We start from the raw sequence: 25,607 nt of genomic DNA on the forward strand, positions 1-25,607 counted from the left end.
GTTTTATTTGATTGGGGGCATTGGACAATTTTATAGACTGGAACTCTGCTAAAGCTTAAGGTATTTGAAATCAAATCAGTATCTTAGAAACATAGAATACTAGGACTGGAAGAGACCTTGCAAGATCATTGAGTCCAGTCCCCTACCCTCATGGCAGGACCCATTAGTTGTCTGTATACAAATGCAAGAAGTATGAGGAATAAGCAGGAAGAACTTGAAATGCTAGTAAATAAGGACAACTGTGATGTTGGCATCACAGAGACTTGGTGGGATAATACACATGATTGAATATTGGTGTAGCAGGGTACAGCTTGGTTAGGAAGGATAGGCAGGGAAAAAAGGGAGGAGTTGCTGCCTTATGTATCAAAAGTATTATACTTAGAGTGAGGTTGAATTGAACATAGGAGACAGAATTTTTGAGAGTCTCTGGATACAATTAAAGGGGTAAAAACCAAGGGTGATGTCATAGTAGGGGACTATTACAGACCATCTAACCAGGAAAAAGAGATGGATGAGGCTTATTTAAACAACTAACAAAATCATCCAAAGCACAGGACTTGGTGGAGATTGGGGACTTCAGCTTTCCAGACATCTGTTGGGAACATAGCATAGCGGGACACAGATTATCCAACAAGTTCTTGGAATGTATTGGATACAAGTTTTTATTTCAGAAGACAGAGGAAGCTACTGGGAGAGGCTGTTCTAGATTTGATTTTAACAAAGAGGGAGGAACTGGTTGAGAATTTGAAAGTGGAAGGCAGCTTGGATGAAAGCAATCATAAAATGATAGAAAGTATCAGAGGGGTAGCAATTTTATGATCAATACCACCCTGGAATAAGGAATGGAAAGGTGAATGCATTATCTCAAAAGGACAAGTATTGTGATCCTGGCATGGAAACTCTGTGCATGATCCTGAAACATTTAAATGTTATTATTGGCACCAAGTCCATAACTAATACCTCCATCTGGTCTTTGCTATCTAATGATCCATTCAGGATTAAAATCCATTGGGATTTTAGAAGATACTCACTACATAATAGAATCATTCACAGTTTATGATGGAATACTTTGCTGCAAGGGGAGCATCTACATGCTCAAGAGAAGCCGAGTTCATTTCTTGTGTCTGATAGCAATTTCCTATGCCTGCTGGGAATCAACGCCTGTTTCTCAACAGCTCACCACCCAAACACCAACAGTCAGACAACACAGGTCAATCAGGTCCTGGAGCAGTACCTATGTGACTTTCTTAATTACCATCAGAATGATTGGTGGTTGATTATTTGCCACATAATTTGCCTACAATAATACCACATACATCTCCATCCAATAGACCTCTTTTTTGCTAATTATGGATTCCATTTTTGCTTTCACCCCAAGTTCTCCACCAAGTCTGCAACGACCATCATTGCTGACCTCATCATTTGCATTCATCAAATACATCAAGAGCTTATACTCTGGACAGAAGCAAAAGCAACAAGCAGATAATATGCAGATCAGCTCAGTCAGCCAGCCCCTAGCTTATCAGTCAGGGATAAGATCTAGCTGGCCACCCATACCTTACTGCTGGACCTCTGATACATGGGAGCCTTTCAGATTACAGGATGGATTAATATAGTACCCTTCAGCCTATTGTTACCAGAATTTATTAAGGTCTATCCCATAGCCTTGACCACCCCATTGAAGCTGAAGATATGGCTCTAATGCAGTGGTCCCCTACCTGTGGAGGTTGCCGAGAGCCAGGGGGCGTGGCCGTTCGCCCGCCGGGCGCCAGGGGGCGGGGACGGAGGCGGGGCCCCCCCATAGCTGCGCGCCCCCCCATAGCCGCGCCCGGGGCCGGCGCCCCCCGCCCCTCCTCCAAGTGCCCGGGGCCACCTCCAAGGGCCGTGCGCCCGGGGCCGGCGCCCCCTCCCCCTCCAAGCGCCGCGCACCCGGGGCCGGCGCCCCCTCCCCTCCAAGCTCTGTGCGCCCGGGGCCAGCGCCCCCCCTCCTCCAAGCGCTGGGGGCCGGGACCGGCGGCCCCCCCCCCTCCTCCAAGCGCCCGGGGCTGGCGCCCCCTCCCCCCCCAGCTCCGTGCGCCCGGGGCCGGCGCCCCCCCTCCTCCAAGCGTCGGGGGCCAGGGTCGGTGCCCCCCCTGCCTCCAAGCATCCGGGGCCGGGGCCGGTGCCTCCTCCCCCCCTAAGCGCCACGTGTCCGGGGCCGGCGCTCCCTCCCCCCCCAAGTGCCGCGCGCCCAGGGCCGGCGCCCCCCAAGCGCCCGGGGCCGGCGCTCACCCTGCGCCTGGAGCCGGCTCTGGCACTGTGCATGCGCCACGTGCCCAGGGCCAGGCCAGCCCCGAGCACGTGGCGGGCGCACACGAATGCCCCCGCGGGCGCCATGGCACCCGCGGGCACCGTGTTGGGGACCACGGCTCTAATGAATGCTCTTGAGGAAGCATAGAATACATTCGTGCCCTAAACCTCCTGCTTATTTTTCACGGAACCTATCCAAAGAAACCAGGCCTGGAGGCCTCTGGTGGGCAGAGTACTGTCAGGGAGCAGGACTGCAGCAGAATCTGTCTTCTGGCAACCCAACAAGCACAGCTGGCCTTCAGTATACTACCTGGTTGACTGCATTACCCAACTTCTCTTCGAAGTCTGGTCTTGAAGTTAGTCTATAAGGTGCCACAGGACTCCTTGTCGCTTTTGCAGATCCAGACTAACACAGCTACCCCTCTGATACTTGATATCATTTGGGAAAGCAAAACTGAGACTTTTCTGTACCATATTACATGATGAGGTGCCATTTTAATCACCTCAGTTTGCATCTAGACAGCAGTGTGCATCTAGACATCAGTGCTATTTAGGGATACTTCCAGTATCCTGAGATAGCATTTTCCATGTTTTGACAGTGCGCCAGTTATTTTGAAATATATTTTGAAATGAGTGAGCCATTCTGACGTCCCTGTAAATCTCATTCCACGAGGATTAAGGGACATTTCAGAATAGCTCTATTTTGAAATATGGCACTATGTAGACAGTGCCAAATTTCTAAATCAGCTATCTCAAAGTTAACTTGCTCAAATTGTGTAGCTTATTTCAAGCTAAGGGTGCAGGGTAGACGTACTCTTAGGGATTATATATTTCCTATTTGAGAAAAAAATTGGACTCTTTGTCTCCCCAAAGTAGCCAAACCTTTTGATTATACCTTATGTGAAGTTAAATTGACTTGTGACTCTAATAATAAAAGAAGCACTGCCTCACAATCAAAACTTCCTGGAATCATTTGATTCTCAGCATCAGTTTTTCATTGTAATGTCATTTGTGGATTTTTCTGAGGACTCTGCTATGATTAATGCAACACTGTGCAGACACATTGCCTGATAAATGAAAAATTTCAGCATCACTCAAAGTAATCTACAGTCAAAATGAGCTCATCAAAAATGTAAACAAAGACATTTATTGCAAATAAAAATTCACATTCACATCATTAAGCTCATTAATTTTAAGAAGATCATTTTACACCTCCTGAAGAATCTGTATACATCAGGGCTGCTGCTTTTATCAAATCAGCTGCTTGTGACACGCATATGTTTATTCAAGTGTGGCAAGCCAAATACTTATCTAACTATATGTGTTTTGATCTGGCTGATGACATAGTTCTGACACTTTCGTTGTTTCATTTTCTCTGGATCTGACAGTACAGGCTCATCGAAAACCCCAAGCCAACAATCTGGAAAACAAATACATGTATGGTATTACTTGGCAGTCCTGGAACTCCCTGCACAGAACTGATACACAGTGAGAACATTTTGTTTGCAAACGTCTTGGATTTACATGCAGACTAAACCTGCTGTGGTATAGAATTTTTTCCAATGACTCTAGCTAGAAGAATAACTCTAGAGTATTGGGATTTTAATGAAATCAATATGTACCACAGGTAAAATTGCAGGGAAGATGGAAAATTTAAAGTTTTGTTTAAAAACTGATTATTGCTCATGTGGATGGGGGACCCTTCTTCAGATGTGGGATTATTAAATGCAGCTATTCATTTTTATTTTCTAAGGTGCTGGAAAAACTTCTTAGAATCTGTGGTACACCAAGATTTTAGTTTCTTTGACATCTTTCATCTTCTCTATGTTTACCTTTTGCATGTTTCACTTGCTTTTACATTATATCTATGCACACATTATATTTGTATATGTACACGTATGCGTATACCCTTATCATGTACTAAACAGTCACATTTGCCAGTAACCTGATCAGGCTGGAAATGTTACATATATTTTAAAAATAGCTGATTGAAATAAAACCTGAGTACGGTACAGTTTTGATGCAGGGATTACTGGGGGAAATTCTATGGTTGGGGTTATGAGATCAGATTAAATTATTATAATGATCCCTTTGAGCCTTAATTTAAGACAGTATGAATTATTAAGGAAAAACAGGAAAGATCTAAATAGTAATTTATGAAGCAACTGAAGGATGGAGAACATATAGATTGGAGAACATGTAGAAGATAGGGTATGTCTACATTACCCTCCTAATTCGAACTAGGAGGGTAATGTAGGCATACCACACTTGCAAATGAAGCCCGGGATTTGAATTTCCCGGGCTTCGTTTGCATGAAGCCGGCCGGCGCCATTTTTAAATGCCGGCAGTTCGAACCCCGTGCCGCGCGGCTACACGCAGCACGGAATAACTAGTTCGGATTAGGCTTCCTAATCCGAACTAGCTGTACTCCTCGTGGAATGAGGAGTACAGCTAGTTCGGATTAGGAAGCCTAATCCGAACTAGCTACTCCGTGCCGCGTGTAGCCGCGCGGCACGGGGTTCGAACTGCCGGCATTTAAAAATGGCGCCAGCCGGCTTCATGCAAATGAAGCCCGGGAAATTCAAATCCCGGGCTTCATTTGCAAGTGCGGTATGCCTACATTACCTTCCTAGTTCAAATTAGGAGGGTAGTGTAGACATACCCATATAGATCTAAAGCAAGTTGAGGAGACAAATTCTTTAGTGGTTTACACTCCACTCAAATGCCACGTAGGCAAAGTCACCTGTGTTGACTTTGGTCTGACATCCTCAGTTCAAAGAGATTATGGTCTAATATATACAAATAACACAGTGAGTAAACATATCAGTATGCTGATAGAAAAAAGTAGAGACAAGGAGATGCTCTGCAAGAGCACTTGTTGAGTTTGGGGAGAGGGTATGTTTTTGGAGTGGGTGTGATTCAGCAAGTGCCCTTTCAATAGCATTCATTTGAGATGTCATATTATCTTGGCAACAGATAGCTGACGAAGTCAATTTGTATCAACTGAGGATTTTTTCCTCTGATTTTGTTTTGTTTTGTTGTTTTGTAATCATCTCCTGATCGAGAGAGATAGCAGCTACAAGCAAAGCCCAAGTGGAGAACAGTGGCAGAACATTGGCCAGAAGAAGTGACATTTAAGGAGGGAAATGAGGTAGAGTGATTGCAATCGCTAACCTGATGTGACTACAAGTTTTATTTTTCACTGAGACATTAATTCATCACAGTTTTACTACATTTAAAGAGTTCCTTTTGTGTTTTCACAGATTATCTATTTATTTCAATAAGTTATCTATGGTTAATCAGACCTCTGTCCAACTTAGATAAAAGTTGCAAAGGTAACTTCTTGAAATAACACCCAGCTATCTCAGCCAGCTGGCCCTTTTGGCAAGCTGAGTTTGGCCTGACTGTAACAGTTACCCTCTGTTTTGCCTCTGCTCTAGCCACATAGCGCAATTAGTGATGCCACCTACAGGTAAAGGAGTGAGAGTGACTGACCCCAGCTGCAGAGGTTTACCTAAACATAGCTGAGTGCAGTTGAGTAAAAAAGACTGGAGAGAGAGGAGGTATGGAGTCTCCACTCTCTATGAGAAAGGATTTGGGTAAGTAGACTGAAGAAGGCCACGGTGACAGAACTGATCCCTGCGAGGGATAGCCTCCAGAAGGGGAGCATGATCTAGGGAGAGACCACAGAAATGAGAAGACTCTGCTATGGAAACAAGCCCATGGAATAGGCTCTGTGAGGTGAGGAGCCGTGAGGTAGGGTTTCTTCATGGCACAGAACACTTCAGTAGCCCAGAAAAATTATTCAGATGTTTGGATTTTCATTTGGACCTTTTGGTTGCCTTGGAAGGGATTTGAACTTTCTGTGACTTGGCTGGGTGCTGAGGTACAGAAGAGCCAATGAGAGGCAAATGGTCAGTCGGCAGTGCTGGAAACAAGGACCCCACGTAGCATTGTACCCTGAGTGTGCTACACATGGTGAGTACATAGCCTTATACCTAATGCTAAATAAGAGGTTATTTGCAAGTCATATTGAGGACTTTGGCGGTACTCAATTTTTCCTGCTTACGATTATTTTCCAGGACATGGATTTTTTCAGTTGGGGTTCCTGCCCACTTTTAGACCATGGAGAATAATTCTCTGCCAAAGCCATGCTACAGTTTAAAAACCTTTTCAGTCTGAATTATGGATTCAGTCCTGCAAAATGCTCTTTGTCATCCTGTGTTTACCTCAAGTCTCTAATTTCAGGGGGGAAATTACAAAGAAGAAATAAAAAAAATGTAAAATAGTAAAATGAAGCAAAGCAAAATAGTGGAATAAGGCAAAGCAATTAAGTCCCCTATTTTTTAGTCAGACCTAATCAAAACCAAACATTAGTCAGGTGGTTCACTGAATAACATCACTTTTTCCCTGCATCCCTTTGTTTAGGGCATATGTATCAAGTCATTGTTCAGTAAAAGAAGAAACAATTGAAATAAGTAGCTCAAACAGTCCAATCGTATATTCCGCTCTTTACCTGCCTAAATTTCTCCTATAAGGAAATCGTGTTCTCAAAGCAATAATTTAACATCATAATCTCTCTATTATATGATGGCTGCAATTTAGCCACAATTGACATCCATGTAGCTGATCATCACAAAAGAAAACTTTTCTAAATCAATGTATTTTGAAAGTCAACGATGATAACTTTTTAAGCATGTGATCCGAAGGTCTGTTGACCTCAGTGGTCTTCAAATCAGGGCCTATTAAAGCAATTATTTTTAAAAAGGTTGAATTTCAGGCTCTACCAAGTAGTAATGGCTAAAAGCAAAAAGGTTCAGTCTGACAATCTGGTTAAGATGAACATCCCAAAGTTCAGACCAATTTCTTTGGTCTGCCTTGCTGAGCTGGAAATAAGATGTTCCACAAGGATGAGTTCTCCTATGAAATTTCTACCATTTCCTCTATCCATTTGGGCCAGAAATAGAATGAGACCAGTATTTCTTTTGATATTTTGGGACCCTCTATTTCTGGCACTGACAAGAATCAGAAAATAAAAATATACATGAAAGCGAGAAAAGAAAAAAAACAACCAAAAATCTCTATATTAGGGGAGAGCAGGGGTTACTAGATCCATGCATTGTGAGCAAGTGGATAGAAAAGGAAGGTGTAGCAGGTGAATTGCTGCCAGTGAGGTGGCAGAATGAGACAGCATACATAGAATTGGAAGGAACCTCCTGGGTCATCTAGTCCAGTTATTTGCTATTGCAGTCAACCCCATCATATAATCCCTTTCAGACTCCATTTTAAAGCTATGTTGTTTGCCCCCATTACCCATATTGGGAGGCTCCTGTGGTGGTTAGAAACCAGTAAGTGGCTGGGCACAGTGTATTTTAATCTCAGCAAGGGGAGAAATGGGGAGGACTGTGACTCTTCGGATGTGCTGCTGCGGTTATGCAACTACATATCAGCTCTTGGTCAGAACAAATTGTAAAGTTACAATTTAGCCCTTAGGCTGTAAATTCTTTGCAGGACATGCAACCTGTCTCTATGGCACCCACCAAAAGTAGGGTCTTGGTGCTGGCTGAGGTCTTGAGCCTTACTGCAAAATACCTAAATGCTAAATGGAATTACAATTAGGGCTGAAGTTAAAGCCAATTCACTCTTTCCTAATAATTGACTAATCCAGGTATTTTAATTCCAGTCCCAGCACACTTTCAAATACAATGCTTTACTTGACATCTAGAAAATATTTCAATGGTTTGTACTGATACCTCAACAACTGCCAGTCCAAATGCGATCCCCATGAGTATGATCATATGGTTTTTGAAGAACTCAATTATCACACTACCACAAGGCTGAAAGAAAAGATTAATTATGAGTAATACAAGCTCATTAGGAGTACAGCCTCTAAAATCATTGGCTACATGGGATACACTGTCCAAAAAGGTATTTCCACCATGTGCAAGAGAGGCTGTTCTAATTTGCTCTGGTTTGTTATAAAGACAAAGAGTACATCTGCAACCATCCTGTGCTCTGAGAGGAATATCTGTCCTCTGTCTTACCAAATATGAATCTAGTGTCCAAATACACGGTAGGGTAAAGTTTCAAAATAAAAGACACTGCTTTCAGGTGTAGGGTTTGTGATACTGCCACATGCAAAATACAGTAAAAATATCATTTACTCCCATTTTCTCTGTCTAATCCCTTCTTATTACAGAAGGGCCCAAGTTGCAAAGTGTGGATCTGGAAGTAAGTCTCAATTTCCCATTAAACTAATTTTGGATTTGTTTTTCCAGGTCAGGTTTATACGGACACGCAGAGCCAGTCTTAGAGGCAGGTGAGCCGGGCGGTTACCCAGGGCCGCCATTTTCAAGGGGCTGCCGTCGGAGCCAGTCTTAGGGACGGGCTGCAACCGCATTTCAGCCCAACATCCCAAATCTTCCCTCCAGGTTTCCCTGGTTACTCCCCAAACTTTTTGCGGTGGGGGCTCAACAAATTTTCCCCGGTATTTTTTTTAAACCACCAGCCAGTTGGTTAGGACTGGCCCTGCAGGCATGCTCAAAGCAGGATGATGGTATATAGAGCTATAGTTACATCCAAACTTTCTCAGATGCTCAAAAGGCTATGGCTGGAAGTGGAATGCAGTGAGCAATTTAGATCTGAAATTCCATTTTGAGCCTCTCTGAATTTTTTGTATTCTTATCATGACTACATGTTCTCAAGTCGGTAACTAACTGCTCTTGCAAACCAGGGTAAAGACCAAGTGAGGCCCAGATCCATCAAAATTACATGGACTCTCTGCCACAAACATTGTTCCCTGCCTGACTTTCACTCTATTTCCTTCCTAGTGATGAACATGTTTATCTTTCTCACAAAAAGGCTTTTAATTTAGCTCTCACTCACTACTGCAGCAAGCCTTAGAATGTTGGGTCTGCTTCATAAGGAGGCATATACCATTTCATATTTTTTGGATTTTAGGTGTTGATTCTGCCACCCTACACCACCTACTGAATGTACCCTTCTTCACAAGCAGTCTTTCTTGCAGTGGCATTATTGAAGGAATGAATTAGTACTTAGCATAAGGGTAGCAAAATCTGGCAATAAGCATCATTATTTATAAAAATCTAGCCCCAAAATGTAAATATCTGTTAGACGTCCACTATGTAGTGGTGGCAGCAAGAAGAGATTCAGACAAAAACTGGAGGATGGGAAGCAAGGAACTCAATTCATCTGTTTCAAGATTTATCTGTCTCAATTATGTTGAAATTAGAACTCTGCAAATCCAGATAATTTCCACATAATGAGACAGATAAATCTTGAAATAGATTAATTAAGTTTCCTGCTGCCCATCCTCCAGTTTTTGTATGGATCTCTCTTTGCTGCCTGTCCTCATGCACCTTGTCTTACTGTTATAATTAAATGCTGAAAGCTTTTCAAAGCAGGACATCTGGGGGGAATGGCCCCTTGAGTGCACTGTCAGAAAACATGCAGCATTTCCTTCCTGTGGAGTCTATAACTGAGTGTGAACCTTTTAAAAGGGGATTCACAAATTTAAAAAAAAAATCTTACATTGAAACCTTTCATCCTGAAATATCTTTAAGTACTTTAAAAGCTATGGGTCAAATCCTGGGCAAAGATGTCTGACAATATAGTCATTTTATCATGAGGAATCCCAATAGCAATATGGGGCTGTCGCTAAGGTATCCTCTCACTTCTCACTGGTAATTACAAGGTGGGATTCCAGACAGGCTGCAGAAGTCCTTAGCACACTGCAGAGCAATGTGGAAATGCAAGATGGCAGGGGGAGGAGATAGCTGCTAACAAGCATACTACACTTCACATTTGCTGGAGGAGAGGAAAATTTAACTAAGGAAAACAGGACAACCCCTTTTTCTTTTCAAAACTGCCAGTGACACTTGAATGACCATGCAAAGGAAACAGAACCTCTCTCTAAACCTCTTTTTAGAAAGTGCAGCATGCAATAATTGTTCTTACCTTTCTATAAATATATTTGCCAGAATGGAGGATGCAGAGAGCTGTATTTTGTTCTTTCTGGTCACATTCACAAATCTTATAATTATTAAAAGCAGTATTAAAATTGCTCCCCCAGTCTTCATACCCCTTCACCAAACCACAGCACTGATTCTGTAAAAGAAGAGAAATACAGAGGTGAAAGTGATGAATGGTGACTGAAAATAAGTCATATGAATCCACTCCACTCTTGCAAATCTTATCAAGATATTGTGCATCTAGGCGGCCCTTTGTGTACATGCATCAATGTCTTCTATCAATAATCAGAATGGCAGGTGAATTGTGGTCAATAAATAAAGAGGATGAAGAAGGAACAGATTTCCGATATACAATAAGGAAACATCTGTTACATGACCTTGGATTAATGACATGGCCTGTGTCACAACATAGCATATAACAATGTTGGATGTTTCCAGAATTATGTTTTTTTTCCCTGCATTTTATATTTGCATGTTAGACATAGCCAAAGTATTTCACATGTGAAAAAAGCCAACCTGGAAAAGACAGTACAGGCATATACAATTGTAATAGCTAGAAGAATAACCACCGTAATGGATGGATAGCACACAAACCTAGCCATGGCCCAAGGAGTCTAGGGATCTGTTCTGGGTTTAAAAACCTAAACCAGGTGTGGGCTTGATTGAGGTTCCATTTTATTCAAACCATCAAAGTGCAGGGGTGAAGGTAGGCTTCACAAAGTTCTGGCTTTAGCTTTTCTTTGTTTTAGAGGGCAGCTGGAACCACTCATCCTGTAGAGACGTAAAGGCCATGGGACATCATAAAACAATCAAGATCAATTAAAAAACAGAGCCTCGATGGCTGTACTGGTGATTTTTCCAGAGAGAGTCTTCACCTTTCCTGAGGTCTGTCTTTGATATTCAAAGCAGTGGGTTGGCTCAGCAATAGGAGGGGGGAAGCACAAGCTCTCTAAACACTATTTCTGGCTGCCATTTCACTAGCACCCCTGGCAGTGTTTAGAAGAAGAGCTCATAAGATCATCCCCTAAAGTCATGCACTCTCATGGACCAAGCATTACACACCAGGCACAATAAAAATAAATGGTTCTGAGCACCAGCTGCACCATGGTGAGGGGCTTGTCACCTGATGCAAAGGGAAGTTCAGAATATTCCGTACTTCTCAGAAAGCATCTTTCAGGATCAGAACCATCTGGAATGTTCTGCCTTTTGGGATTCGGCACACATGGATATGAGCTTAGATCTAAGCCCACAGGAAGTACTTCTCATTTTATCCCTTTTTGTTCCTCTCTCTCTTACAACAAAATATAGCATTTCATGACTTTGTAGTAAGAGAGAAAATATTTCAAATAAGCAACCTCTGGGGAATTTTCCATAACATATGGTCAATTTTATTTATGACTTACATGGCCTCTGACAGACTCCCTTTTCCCAGGAGTAAGTTTGCCGATACAGACCAATAGAAGATTTTAACCTAGGAGAGGGTGGAGTATTAACTTTCCTTCAAAAACTCTTCAGCTCTGAACCAAAGGCTGTTAGCCCTCCTTTAAAGCATCTCTTCTCATGGGTGATGGTATCACTGGGTGATATTTGTCATAACAAAATAATATCTGTCATTTTTTGAGTGCTGAAAAGATTACACAGACAGCATATCTAGTTGCTTGTTTAAATGGGGAATGCAGCCAGATACAGAGAACTTCCCTTAGATAGGGAAGCTTTTAATGCTGAGCATAGATTTCTCTTGGTGCAGGAGCTCTGAGTTATTGCCTCATTAGAGGCCTGTAAAGTGAAGATCTCAGCCTGGGGGAGGAAGGGAGGATTAGGAGTAGCAGTGTTTGTTAAAATGTGATCCTTTTTTATCATTTCTCTTTAATAAAGTCTTTGTAAAATGTTTGCATTCTCCCATATATTAACTGTGTCATCATTCCATCATTGCCTGGGTCAATGATCATTTATTGTAAATAAGAGGTCACATTTCAATCAGCATTGCTAAATGGGTATGTGATGGGGCACACAAACCCCACACTGGGACAGAAGGCATTAAAGGACTACACTGGGCCCAGCTAACCCTACTCCCTTCAACCCTGGAGAAAGGATTGAAAGGGGAGCAACCCAGCTCAGAAAGGGGAACCTGAGGGGGAGTGAAGACCTAGCCTCAAGGTTCCTACCAAAGGGAACTGGAGAAGCCTCCCTGAAGGCACAGTGCTGTATGCAGAGCCTAGCAGAGGGTGGCATTTTTGGTTTCACTTTTTTGTTACCCTTCTCTGGAACCAGAAGCTAAGATAAGGAAGCAGTGTTTGGAAGGGACCTTGGGAAGGCAGCTCAGAGGGCCCCTCCCAGAAGCCCTAGTTCCTCCACCTTCCCCAGGTGGGAGGTCAGGGAACCTGAAAGCAGCCACCAGCCCATGTCCCTCTCCCCTTGAGCACATCACATGGGGCAGCTAGAGCCTTCAGGGTTCCCCATAGCAACCCAGTCTTCCTTGGCAGCTCTTACCATGGCCTGCCTCTGGCTTCTGGCCTGGTCAGGAGGTAGGACCTCAGGAGGAAGAGGAGGAGCAGAGGTTGGGGCCTCTTGGTAAGGGGCATTAAGGTCCACCTCAACCCCACCCCCTGGGAAGAGCCTGGTGCTGCCAGCAGGCACTGCACTTTATGGCAGAGGACATGATCACCTTATAAGCTCCCCCACCACACCGTGCAGCCCCTGCCACTGCTGCTCCGTACTTGGCCAAGGATTGCAGTTTTGGGGCAGGGGAAATGCATCCCCCAAATTATGCTGATGTTAAAAAGTGGGAGGCCATGGTTTCCTTGCCCTGCCTCCCAATTCTGGTGTCCCTGTTCCTAGGGCTCTGGGTCAGAGCCCAGGAGAGTGAGTAGGCCTGGACTCTCCTACCACTGACCCATTATTGAGTAGGTGCTAAACACTAGGCTCATTGACCCACTGAGGACCTCATTACAAGCTCCTTCTTTCATAGTGTATTTAGAGGAAATAAAAAGTTTAGCTAAAACAAACTATTTAAATTCCATCCTCCCATATCATATTTGTGTTGGAAAATAGGCTTTTCTGAAGGTCAGAGAAAAAAACTTGAGACATTTTAGACATCACTAAAATGAGAAACTGAACAATCATTGGCAATCTAAACTACTGCAGATACTACAGTTAAGTGCTTCACCTACAGAGAGTATTGGAGCAGGTGAGAAGAGAGGAGGGAATTTCTTTAGCCCCAGAGAGACGGTGGTGAGAGAATCACAATTTGCCATAGGGATGAATCCCTGTTTGAGCACAGAGGGTGCAAATTGTACCCCTCATGCTCCAATTGCTGTGGCTCAGCTATCAGAGATGTGAATTAGGTCTGTTTTCTCCAAAACAGATAAGATCCACTGGCACAGCAGTCAACAAACCTAGCATTATATGAGGTTTTCATAATATTCAATAGAAACAGTTCCAAGAAGGAAAGTTGAGTTCCTTCTCTGACTTTCTCTGTCTTTGAGTCATGTTTGAATCTAAGAAATTAGTTTTTCACGTTATTCAGAGATACAAATTTTAAATCTGGATCCAAATCCAAGATACTATTGGACTGTGATCAAGTCACACCTTAATCTTCTCTTTATTAAACTGAGTAGGTTGTGTTCTTTGAATCTGTCAGTACAAGGCATGTTTTCTAATCCCTTAATCATTCTCCTGACTCTTCTCTGAACCATCTCCAATTTATCAACACTTGAATTGTGGGCACAAGAAATGGACACAGTATTCTAGCAGTAGCTACACCAGTATCAAATACGGAGTTAAAATAACCTTTCTATTCCTACTTGAGAGTCTCTGGTTTGTGCATCCCAGGATCACGTCAGCTCTTGTAAGAGCTATATGGGAATCAAATATTTACTAATCGACTCTTCAGTCTAGAAGAAAAAGGTATAACATGGTCCAATGGCTGAAGCTAGACAAATTAAGACTGGAAATAAGTGTACATTTTTGACAGTGAAGATAATTAACCATTGGAACAATTTACAAAGGGTATGTCTATGCTACAGTGTTATTTTGAAATATCTTATTTCAAAATAGTTATTTCGAAATAGTTTATTTTGAAATAATTCGTCTACACACACAGTGCATTTGAAATAGCTTTTTGCTATTTCAAAATAGCACGTCCACACTGAGTGGATGCTGAATCACATTTAAGGCTGGCCGGAACCAGGTCAGGCAGGGCATCAGGTCAGGAGTTACTTTGTGTGGCTGCTGCCTGAGGCTATCTGAGGCCTGTGCTTAAAGGGACCCCCCTGCCCTGGACAGCCAGTTCTCCAGTTTCCTTGCTTGCCTGCCTACCTTGATGAGGGACAGCAAAGCATTTTGTCTCTGTGTGCTCTGGTTGCCCTCACTCGGGACACCACAGCACTCCGCAACGTGGAGCCAGAGCTGCCCCCTGGGAACTCTGGTGCTTCTCGTGGACGCGTTGCTGTGAGCCTGGCTTCACTTTCTGCAGGCTTCCATCTGGGAGGTTCATCAGGGGGCTGTCAGTATCCAGGAAGCCCTGCGGGAGAGCTTCCACCCTGAGGAGCACTAAGAGCCTCCCTGGACTGCTCCACTGGGGGCTTGTGCCTCATTCTTCCCTCATGTCCTTCCACTTAGCCCTCCCTAACCCCCCTTCCTGATATAAAATAAAATACATGTATTTTCATGAACACAGACTCTCTTTATTTAACAAAACTGGTGAGGGGGAATATAACTCTGGTGAGACTGGGGAAAGGAGGCAGGGTGGGAGAAGGGAGGGGAAAAACTGGGAGGAGAGAGCTGCCAGGGGGAAGCAAGGGGAAGAAGGGGGAATGGAAGCTTAGGGTTGAGGGTCTCGCCGGACCAACTTGATTTTCATGCAAACCTGCTCCTGGGTTCACATGCGGCCTTTGGTGGTCAGGCTGGCAGCTATCCTGCCATAGACAGCCATGTTCCTCCATCTAGTGCGGAGATCATGGACATTGGGGGCATCCCCCCCAAACCTGAATATGGTCCATGATCTCCACCCTGGACCAGGAAGGCACCCACCTTCTCTGGGCCCTGGCAAACTCCTGGGAGCTGGCAGACTCCTCCTGCAGAGTGGTGAAGGGCTGGCTGCCAATGGCTTGGTGGCTCATGTTTTGGAGCCACTGGGTCAGGGGAGTGACTGCTGGTTCTGGGCTGGCAGGCTTGGAACTGGCAGAGGAACTGTGGCCAGAGTCAACCCCTTTAAGGGCTCTGGGGAGAGGGGGAGGGGGAGGAGTCTTCTTGGTTGAGGCTGGAGTGGCCACCACGGTACCCTGGGAAGGCTGGAGGCCCCCTATTTCGAAAAAAGTGTCCATGTAACTGCCTATGTAACTATGTATGTGGGTTACATCTACACAGCACTTATTTTGAAATAGCTATTTCAAATTTGGCGTTATTCCTCGTGGAGTGAGGTTTACCAAATTTGAAATAAGCACTCTGCTATTTCGAATTAATTTTGAAATAACGGTTTGGCTGTGTAGACGCTAGTAAAGTTATTTCAAAATAACGGTTATTTCAATATAACTTTGTTGTGTGGACATATCCAAAGAGTCATGGTGGATTCTCCATCTCTAACACTGTTAAGTCAAGATTACTTTAGGAATTATTTTGGGGAAGTTCTAAGGCCTGTGTTGCACAGGAGACCAGATAATCACAATAGTCCCTTTGGCTTTGGAATCTATGAATAAAAACTGGATATAGTCAATTTCACAGGTTTGGTTCAGGTATCCCTACAATGGTCTGTACTTGGTTATACACTGTAGACCTTGTAATATCCATAGCAGTAAGAATGAAGCTTACAAAGTCAACAGAATGAGTATGTAGACCCTGCAAAAGACCAGAAATGTCTATGGGCCTTCTAAACTCAATCGATACAATTTGCAGAGTTAGTAGTATAAGAAGCGTAGAGCTTACATGGGCCTCAGGAAATGACTGGAGAATTTTCAAGGAACAGGTGAGCCTGCAGATATTGTAAATTCTCTTGTCCACAATGGAAGGACCTTAAAAGCTTTGTATTGTTGCTTTCTATGTTTCAGAAACTGCTGCTTGCATCTAATTTTCTTGAGCCAAGGTGTTTGCATAACGAAATTTACAGTATCTGTAGACACATGGCAGAGTTTTATAATCTTTGAACCAATTATTTGGTTTATAAAGCTCATACTTAAGTTCTTTGAACCAAGCAGTTTGATTTATGGATCATAGATACATAACATCCAGACTTTATCACTCACACGAACCTTAAGTGATTTACAAACTTTACATGCAACTTTGAAGTTCAAAAAGTTGCAGTAAATGAGTCAACTATGAAATCTTCTAAAATATAGTTCAGTAGTTCTGAGAGAGAACAAATGAATAGAACAAAGTGGGAATTTCTACACAAGCAGATATGATATTCCTAAAAAATATTTGATAACTACCAAACCGTCTTTTGTCTTCAAATGCTCATGCCTCAAAAATGCTTCATACTCTGACAATGTAAATAACGCAATAAAGTTAGTGGGATAAAGACAGAAATATCAAACTTTCCTAAAATATTTCTCTAAGAGACCTTCAAAATGTTACAGGATAACTCATATGTAAACCCCCAGTCAATGGATGAACCTTATGTAGGGGCACTGGACAAAGGGAACTGCAAAGTGGTGGAGCTGGTGAATATTCTAAACTATAGACATGTAGGGAGGGGTACACAGGCTCACATGACTCCTTAGATTTGCTATTGGTTTGTACTGAGCATGCTCACATGGACTTAACATCCTCAGTTACATCCACTGAAGCCTTTGCCCTTATTATGCCCCCACCCACTATCAGCAGATATGGATTGTTTCCGTGCTAAACCCTTAGCCTCAATTCTTACATAAATTTGCAGCGAATTTACCACAAAGAACTTCAAGTCACACAAAGAGACTAGAATCCCCGATAGTTTTTCAGCTGCATTTTGGGCAGTTTGTGTTTTTCAGAAGGGTGATGCACAGGTCACAGAGTTGTGATAAAAAAAAGAATTAAACACTGCATTGAATGCAATAGGGAGAATAGATAACTCCTGGCTTTAATTACCATTTTCTCAAACTTCTGAAACTTCTCTTGAAATACTTGAGATTCTTGACTGACATCTTGCAATATCTTTACTTTATCCAAGAGAGTCTGGTTAAAAGTTGTCTCTATCTGGAAATCCAAGTGAAATTATATAATATTAGTTCATACTATCTGTAAAATATTGGAAAGAATGCGGCAAATATGATTGAACCATAAAGTACCTGGGATTTATATACTGCTCCTAAAATACCTGCTACAACCTGAAGGATCAGGATCAAAAGCAGTCCAATAAAAAACTAGCAAGAAAACAAAGAGACAAAAAGTTAACACTTCTAACTGGCAAAAGATCATTTCTTTCAGCTTGGTGGCAAATTATTATTTACATGAATGAAAACTTTGGCAAAATAAATTTATATCCTGGTTAGAGCTGATCACAGTATTCATCCCAACTCAGTTAGGGTAGGTCTACACAGCATGCTTATTTCGAAATAAGCTATTTTGGAAAACATTTTCCGAAATAGTTTATTTTGAAATAGCACATCTACACTACAGGGAAGCCTCAAAATTAGTCCGAGGCAGGCTCCCCTAACGTGGATGTGGTATCTTGGTTTAGAACCCCAGGAGGCACTGGGGAGTAATTACTTTGAAATGCGCTGGGGAGGAGCTATTTTGAAATAGCAGCAGTGGATGTTTAAAGATTTCGAAATAAGCCATCCATTATTTAGAAATTATTTCAAAATAACGGAATTGCCGTGTAGACACTTGCATTGTTATTTGGAAATAACGGCCGTTATTCCAAAATAACGTTGCTGTGTGGACGCACCCTTAGAGACAAAAATTGGCCTTTTTCAGTATACAAATGTCCTGGGCCTGCGTAAGGTGATGTGGTGTTTCACTGTACTAAGGGAGCATCGGGAGCTGTGATGTCTCAGGCAAGCACAGTCTCTCTGGAGGCTGCTAAGTTCACGTGGGGACTGTCCATTGGCATGGTATAGATTCCTGCCTTTCCCGGTACAAAAGTTTGTGCAGCTCCATGTGTGATGTTTATGCAAATGATGTAATTAACTAATTTGCATATGTGGACAAACCAGTCCCATAATGAGTTTGTGGTGAATATATTTGCACTTCAAGCAGTGTGGGGCAGGATGTAAAGCTGCACAGAACTTGGCAGCTGTGGTTGGGTAGATGAGAGGGTGCTGGGTAAGGCAAGCTGCTGGGGGCGGACGTGACTGTGGGCTGTTTGAGGTGATTGGGTGGGTGTGATGGACGAGCAACTGGGAGAAGATTGATGAAAGAAGTTAAGCGATAGTTGGTTGGGGAGAAAGCTTGGGGCTAGTTAGGGGCTTTCTGGACCCAGTACTGGGTGCCTCTCACTTTCTGTTCCCACATTGCCAGAAGAGGGAGAAGTGTGGAGGGGACATAGTGTCCACAGTGACCCTGGCAGACAGGACAGTTTAGGCCCATCCCTACAGTTGGCAGAATACATGACATCTCAGCAGGGCTTCAAGGATATGTGACGGGGCTACCAAATGGGAGAGTGACACACCAGATGCGTGAATCTTTGCAGCTGTACCAGTACCCAACCCTTCTGTGTGCAAACTATCCTTTGGGATAATGCTTTCCTGGGGCTGTAGGCCTTAGCAGTCCCAAGAGTGAAGGGACTGCTATCACTAGGCAGCCACAATAAGACCTTGCGCTTCTGGAAACCCTCCCGACCCCGCTTACGGAAGTTGTCTTTGCCAGACAGTGAGAGGCATCCCACCTCCCACTAGCTGGAGTGGGTCCAAACAGTTAATACAAATAATCAGTTGATCAAACAGAACTGGCCCAGATTACAAGCAGTCTCATTTACAAGGAGTTTTCCCACCAGCTCTAACTTTAGTTTGAAAAGTTCTGGTGAAGGATTTTCTTCCTGTGACCCTACCAAGAGCAGCATGCACTGACTTTCCTTCATCGCACCGCAGCAACCCAGGAAACCAAGGACCATAATGATGGAGCCCACTGCTATCATCAGGTCAACAGCTGAAAACAGGCTGCTGTCTAAATTGAGTTCCTGTAGAAAGAGAAACAAAACCTCAGATATAAGAAAACCCTTTCTAGCAGAAGGGTAATTTGTTAGTGAACCTGATCTACCTCTCCCTCTCCACCCCACCTTCCCACCCCCCAAAAAAGAGTGATTGTAGTTGAGGAAAGAGAACTTTTATCAGGGCCACTGACAGAATGGTGGAGGAGAACGAAGGGGGCAGTTGCCCCAGGGCCTGGCAATTTAAAAGGCTTGGGGCTCCAGGCCCCTTGAATTACCATCGGAGCCCCATGCGATGCAGTTCAGGCAGCACTGAGGGCTGACTGAGGGAGGCATGATGTGGTCTGCGTGGCCCTGAGAGCTGGCTGCCCCAAGTCCTACCCCTGCCAGGGGTCCCAGAGCCAAGCCTCCTATACACATTACCCAAGGCCCAGTGAAGTCTGTTATGTATGGATTAAGCTATCACAATGAGATTCCCTCCTGAGTAGAGGATACACCTAAGGCCTATACACCCATTTCAGCCCTATTTTGAGAGTTTATGTAGGATTTAGCTGTTCATTGTCTGGGCTGACCTTCTGCAGAGGGGTGAATTTCATCCTTAGTGAGTAAACAAAGACCTTTTGTCTTAAATAGGATTGTTCTGCTTTCAGTGGTGAATATTTGTTTTTACTTCATGGAAAAAAATTGATTACCTGGAAAAGTTCTATGTTATTCATCTAGTGTTCGGGGGCGGGGGAGAGTGTTCTTCATGATAATCCCAGAAATGCACTCACTCTATTGTGGTTCCTATGAGAGCACTGTTTAGAATAGTACTGGATACATGAAAGGGCAAGGTCAGATACATTTTTCCAAAGCTTCTATTAGTTTTAAACTGGCTCCTCAGTATCTCTCTAAGGGATGGGTCTGTATTTTGATGTGTGTGATATTTTAGCAAACAATCCCTATATTTCAATATAATTACATATCAATTTACTCAGTTCCCATTGGGCATGAGCAGGGCTGTAGGCCAAAATTGAGGGGAAAACTTCAAAGAGCATTTTCAAAAGACTGCTGCCAAGATTAGTAACAATGTCTGGAAGTTGTCACATTTATCTTGCGATGGAAATAGTGAAGGTGCATATAGACTAATATAGTTTGAGGAATGTAGTTTGCTTTGCTTTTCCAAGTTGAAATGAAACTCCTACTTACTGCTAGAGAGATGTATTCATCTGCAGCCAGATCCTGAAATGGTTACTCAGTTAATAGACAAAATGCATATTGACTTTTGAATAGTACTTTGCCTGAGTGAAGACTGGAAATGAGTACTTCAAGATTTGTTTTCTAATTCCTAATTCTGCAAAGAACAGCTAAAGTGATTCAGTTATGTAGAAGCAGGGATCCAGTTTACATAGGTACACACTTAAATACTGTCCTGAACAGAAATACTTTCCTGACTCGTAGCCTCGCAGTGCACAGTTGAAATTAAGATGTCCCATGTATACAAGGCCATTTGGGGCCGTGTGAGTTATGAAGTCAGTTAGACACATGTGAAGGCTTGGGTGTCTGTTGAAGCTTGGAAGATTCAAGACTGGACTTGTCACCTATTCTCTTATGTAACGAAGATGCTCAACGCTCTCCATTTCCCCACTTCCAGTGACTTTATACTGTATAATATATGACCATATTTAATTGTACCAGGGGACTCCATGACAAATATTCAGTGTGTTCTTTCATGGTCACACTTTGGCAACTGTGGGAGTTCACTCAGATTGCCTGGCTGCAACACAGCCAGCCACCAGCAGTAGGATGCCAACATCTTTTTAAAAAATTGTCAATGTGAAAATGTTGATCAAAGACATATTGTTCTTGATTGATGGAAAAAATGCCCTGGCTCATGGTGTGGCAACAGACTGGCAATCAAACATCTTGGCACTTTAATCAGCCGTTAGAAAATCAACATGGAAGTTGGAAAAATTGTTTCCATCGTGGATAGCCATTTTTTTTCGCTTCTGGAATCAGTCAAAAAGCATTTTGAGAACAAAATTTCTCACAGTCTCAAATCTATTTAGCTCCCTCTGGACCAGATTTGTGCATTGAGGAAAAGAGTTATGTTTCTCAATAGTCTGGAGCTGGATGTTTCATCCCCTATCAATAGAGTAAATCTTAAAAGCCCAGAATATCTATGATTCCACCAAGCTTCTCCATGCTATCAAACCAGCCTCCCACTAGAGGAAGATTGCTGAGCAGTGGCAGATGGAAGAGTCACTGTTAGAGTGTGACACTAATGGAACTCTGTTCTTAGGTACCATTGATAGTAGGTTTCAGGGGACCCCAGAACCACTGAAGAAGAAAAGAGCCTCCACACAAAAGGCCTTGGTCTCTGGTACATTCCTCAGGAACCTTAGACCATGGAGTGTGAACTTCCTGCTTATTTTGTAAGGAGAGACGGTGGTAGGTGAAAATCCAATTGATTGATCCAGATAAACTCCATGAAGGGAACTTTGGACAGTTTTCCTCTCCTTTCATCTCCAGTAGGATTTCTTCAGGAGAAGACAATTTAAGCCTTCACAATGACTTCTTGATTTGTCTTCCATAGGGCACATATGAAATATGAAAATGACAAGTAGTCCTGTAGCTCCTTAGGATATGTCTACACTAGCTTGTTAGTTCAAGCTAAGTAGGGTAATTATGGCAACCAGAATTGCAAATGAAACCCGGGATATAAATATCTTGGGCTTCATTTGCAAGTTCCCGGGCACCGCCATTTTTAAATCTTCCTTAGTCCGAACTCTGTGCTCGTGTAGTGCCACGTGTAGCCGCGGGCATGGAGTTCGGACTAAGGGAGATTTAAAAATGGCGGCGCCCGGGAACATGCAAATGAAGCCCAGGATATTTAAATCCTGGGCTTCATTTGCAACTCCAGTTGTCCTAATTACCCTACCTAGCTCGAACTAACAAGGTAGTGTAGACATACCTTTAGAGACTCTCTCCACTCTGCTCATCTGGGGAAGTAGGTTTTGCCCACAAACACTCATGAATCTATCTATCTATCTATCTATCTATCTATCTATCTATCTATCTATCTATCTATCTATCTATCTATCTATCTATCCCTAAGGGTGCATCTACACAGCACCCTAAACTCAAAATAAGATAAGCAATTTGTGCTAATTTCAATTCTATTTTGAAATAGCTTATTTTGAAATTTGGCACATCTACACAGTGCCAAATTTTGAAATAATGCAATATTTTGAGACATCCCTTAACCCTTGTGGAATGAGGGTTACAGGGACGCTGAAATAGCACATCCGTTATTTTGAAAAATATTTTGAAATAACGGATGGCTTGTTCAGATGTGGGGTAGCTATTTCGGGATACCTCCAGTATCCCAAATAGCCACTCAGTGTAGAAATACCCTCAGGTGCTATAGGATTTCTTGTTTTGTTTTTAAAGTTACTGACTAACATGGCTACCTCTCTGAGACAAACAGAAATATAAGCAGCTTTGCCACCAACATAGTAAGCATATATAGTAGTACCATATAGGAAAGCTCACTGCACACACACCTCTGCAACTACACCATTCACTACATCTGACCACATAACTGATCCCTTATAATTTGATTACTATACATACATAAATCACCTGACGGAAAGGCTAGCAATCTCAGAGAAATTACTGTGGGAATGCATGTTCATTAGCTGACAAAGTGCTTTAGCATTTTAGGGTTAAAAAAGTGTTTTTGTAGGACAAAATACATTTACCTCCTGAGCAGATTTGCTTACACGCATCCAGACAGAGACCCCCAGAATAATGCACCCACACACCTGCAGGAAAGAAAAACCATCAGTAATAGCAATCACATCTATTGCTAGCTCTCAAAGTGCTTTACAGAGTAATATTATTCCCATTTTACAGATGGGGAAACTAGAGGGAAAATGACTTGTTCATGTTTGCCCAGCAGGCTAGTAGCAGAGTTGAGTCTTAATTTAATGCTCCACCCACTAGGTAACACTGCCCTCTTTGTACACACACTCGGTGTCCCAACTGCACATGATGCCTTCAGAAATATTGACACAGAATTATGGCAAAGAGAAAGAAAGATCAATGGTGCTCAGCATACAGCTTCACAGCTGGGAAATTTCATAAATGGTAGCTGAATTTCCCTCACCCACTCCAGCAGTGCTGGGTGCCGTACATCAGATGTTCCAGTCCCAAAAGGGCCTTCAGTTCACTGATGATTTATGTTTGTGGTTTGGGAGGCACTTTGTGATCCCATGGGATAAAGGTGTATAGAAATGCATAGTGTTATAGTAGTTAGAGAATGCTGTGCATACTAGAGATGTAAAAAAAGATCATTTCTCATATCACGGCCATTCACATGAAGTTCCCTTGCACTCACCAGCCTTTTGCTCCATGGAGCTGTTTTGCCAGCAAAAATCCACTATCAGGGATCCCCTCTGCCATCAACTTTCCAAAGCTGCATTGCCTTTTCCAGATAAATACTGCAGGACCAGAGAAAAGCTGATGTGACCCTCCCGCCCCCCAAAAAAACCCTTAGCCCACTTACTCTTTCCACTTAGCTTAATGAATACTTGACTCAATCCAATGGGTTCCAACTCTGCAGGTGTAACCCACCTTTTTGTGCAAGATCCTTATGCCTCAAAAAAGGGAGTTTTGCAGCAGGAGTTACACAGGCATGTCTCATGGACTGGAAGGAAATGAAAACTAATTCTCAGTGCAGAACAGGTATATTTCCATGAGCCCATTGTGATCCAACATGAATGATCAAATGCCAAATACTGAAGTCCTCCCTCATTTTCTATCCAGGTAAACTTGCACTAATTTCATTACTTTTTCTTAATAACTTCCCTGGGAGTCTGATTGGTGACTGAGTAAAATCTGAGAAGGATTTCAGGGTTTGGCCCTGAGTGACCCATCCACCATATGTTTTTTATTGGCTGTAGTGGTTGACTCCAAACAACCATGTCAAGATCCTGGTTTCCAAGAATAATATCAGCACTGCATATGAAGCAGGGGCGTACTGTACCAAACTGGAGACACGCCCTGCTAGTTGACAGCATTCATTCTCTATGCTTCACAGAGCTGCCTTCACAATATCCTCCTCAGACCAGAGAAGACCATAATGACTGGATGAAGAATTAGTAGTAAGGCAAAAGGCCCAACTCTCCTCTCATATTCATGAATCTCAGATTAGAACCACTAAAATAAAGATAGTTATACTAGTGTAATAGGAGAACCACATCCAAAGAATGTACTGGCTGGGAAGAATGGAAGGGATGTGGGTAGAGGAGAAGAATAATTTAAGGATGGACTGTCATGCGTATTCAAGTTCAGTACTACCTTCCTGTGTCCCATTAGTGGTCACTTTAAGCAAGGGTGATAGAAGTTGGCCTTTACATTTTGGCGGTCTCAGTAAGATTGTCACCATTCCTGGATATTCTTAAGAAAAATTGTTATTTTTATAATTTTTATATAATTTTCTTTTAAAAACCCCATGCCCACTTAAAGGACCAGTATAATACTCAGTCACAAACCCCATAATGACTTTAGCAGATTATTTAATGTGGAACATGGCCAAAACTAAAATCTAAGCACTATATTTGTTTCTGCTTCTAAGTAAATGTCCTGTAAATACATTAGTATTTAGTCTGTTTATTGGCTTTTGTCTCTGAACAAGAAGGAACAATAAAAAGAGAAGATATTATTGACTATAGCTATATCATGTTATCAAATCTTAACTAGAAGTTCCATTGAAATCAATGGGGACTTTAGCTTAAAAATTGATAGCACTTTATGATTTAAGAACAGGTTAGATAGACATCTGTCAGGGATGGTGTAGACGGAGCTTGGTCCTGCCTTGAGGGCTGGCCCCAACACCAGGCTGAGCCAACAGCCTCCCTGTGCACCCGCTCCTCCCACCCTGAACGCCCTACCTCCTCTGTCTCCAGGAAAAGGGATGTGGGGACCTTCCAGGGTGAGACATGGAGTGGAGAAGGCAGCGGGGTTCTTGAGGTAGAAGAAGGGCATTGTGATCCAGTTGTCCAGTGGAAGGGTCAGCAGCAGTACTAGGAAAGGCTATGCCTTCCTTGGCCTACTATATCCACCACCCATGCCCACAGTGGGGGAAGTATAAGTTTGTTGGACTGTTGGCACATTTGGCAATGCCAGTAGATCCAGTGCTCCACCCAGTTCTGGACAATGCCGGGATGAGTGTGCTGCCTTGGGGAACACTGGCTAAAAGCTGTAGCAATGCCTGGTGT

The 25,607-nt window shown here is 43.0% G+C and overlaps 1 protein-coding gene across 1 annotated transcript in view; it reads right to left on the bottom strand.

The window, feature by feature from the left end:
• Positions 1–3,429: 3,429 nt before the first annotated feature.
• TSPAN8 (tetraspanin 8) overlaps positions 3,430–25,607 on the bottom strand; it is a 28,862-nt gene continuing 6,684 nt past the window's right edge. The window contains exons 2-8 of the mRNA XM_006121559.4: positions 23,088–23,150; positions 19,246–19,374; positions 17,543–17,617; positions 17,343–17,450; positions 10,267–10,416; positions 8,043–8,126; positions 3,430–3,709 (exon numbers count right to left, since the gene is read on the bottom strand). Of these exons, the coding sequence (XP_006121621.1) occupies positions 3,656–3,709; positions 8,043–8,126; positions 10,267–10,416; positions 17,343–17,450; positions 17,543–17,617; positions 19,246–19,374; positions 23,088–23,150 (663 nt within the window). The 3' untranslated portion in view covers positions 3,430–3,655. The remainder of the gene's footprint in view (positions 3,710–8,042; positions 8,127–10,266; positions 10,417–17,342; positions 17,451–17,542; positions 17,618–19,245; positions 19,375–23,087; positions 23,151–25,607) is intronic.

The sequence above is a fragment of the Pelodiscus sinensis genome, chromosome 1, assembly GCF_049634645.1.
Source record: "Pelodiscus sinensis isolate JC-2024 chromosome 1, ASM4963464v1, whole genome shotgun sequence".
NCBI classification, from domain to species: domain Eukaryota; kingdom Metazoa; phylum Chordata; order Testudines; family Trionychidae; genus Pelodiscus; species Pelodiscus sinensis.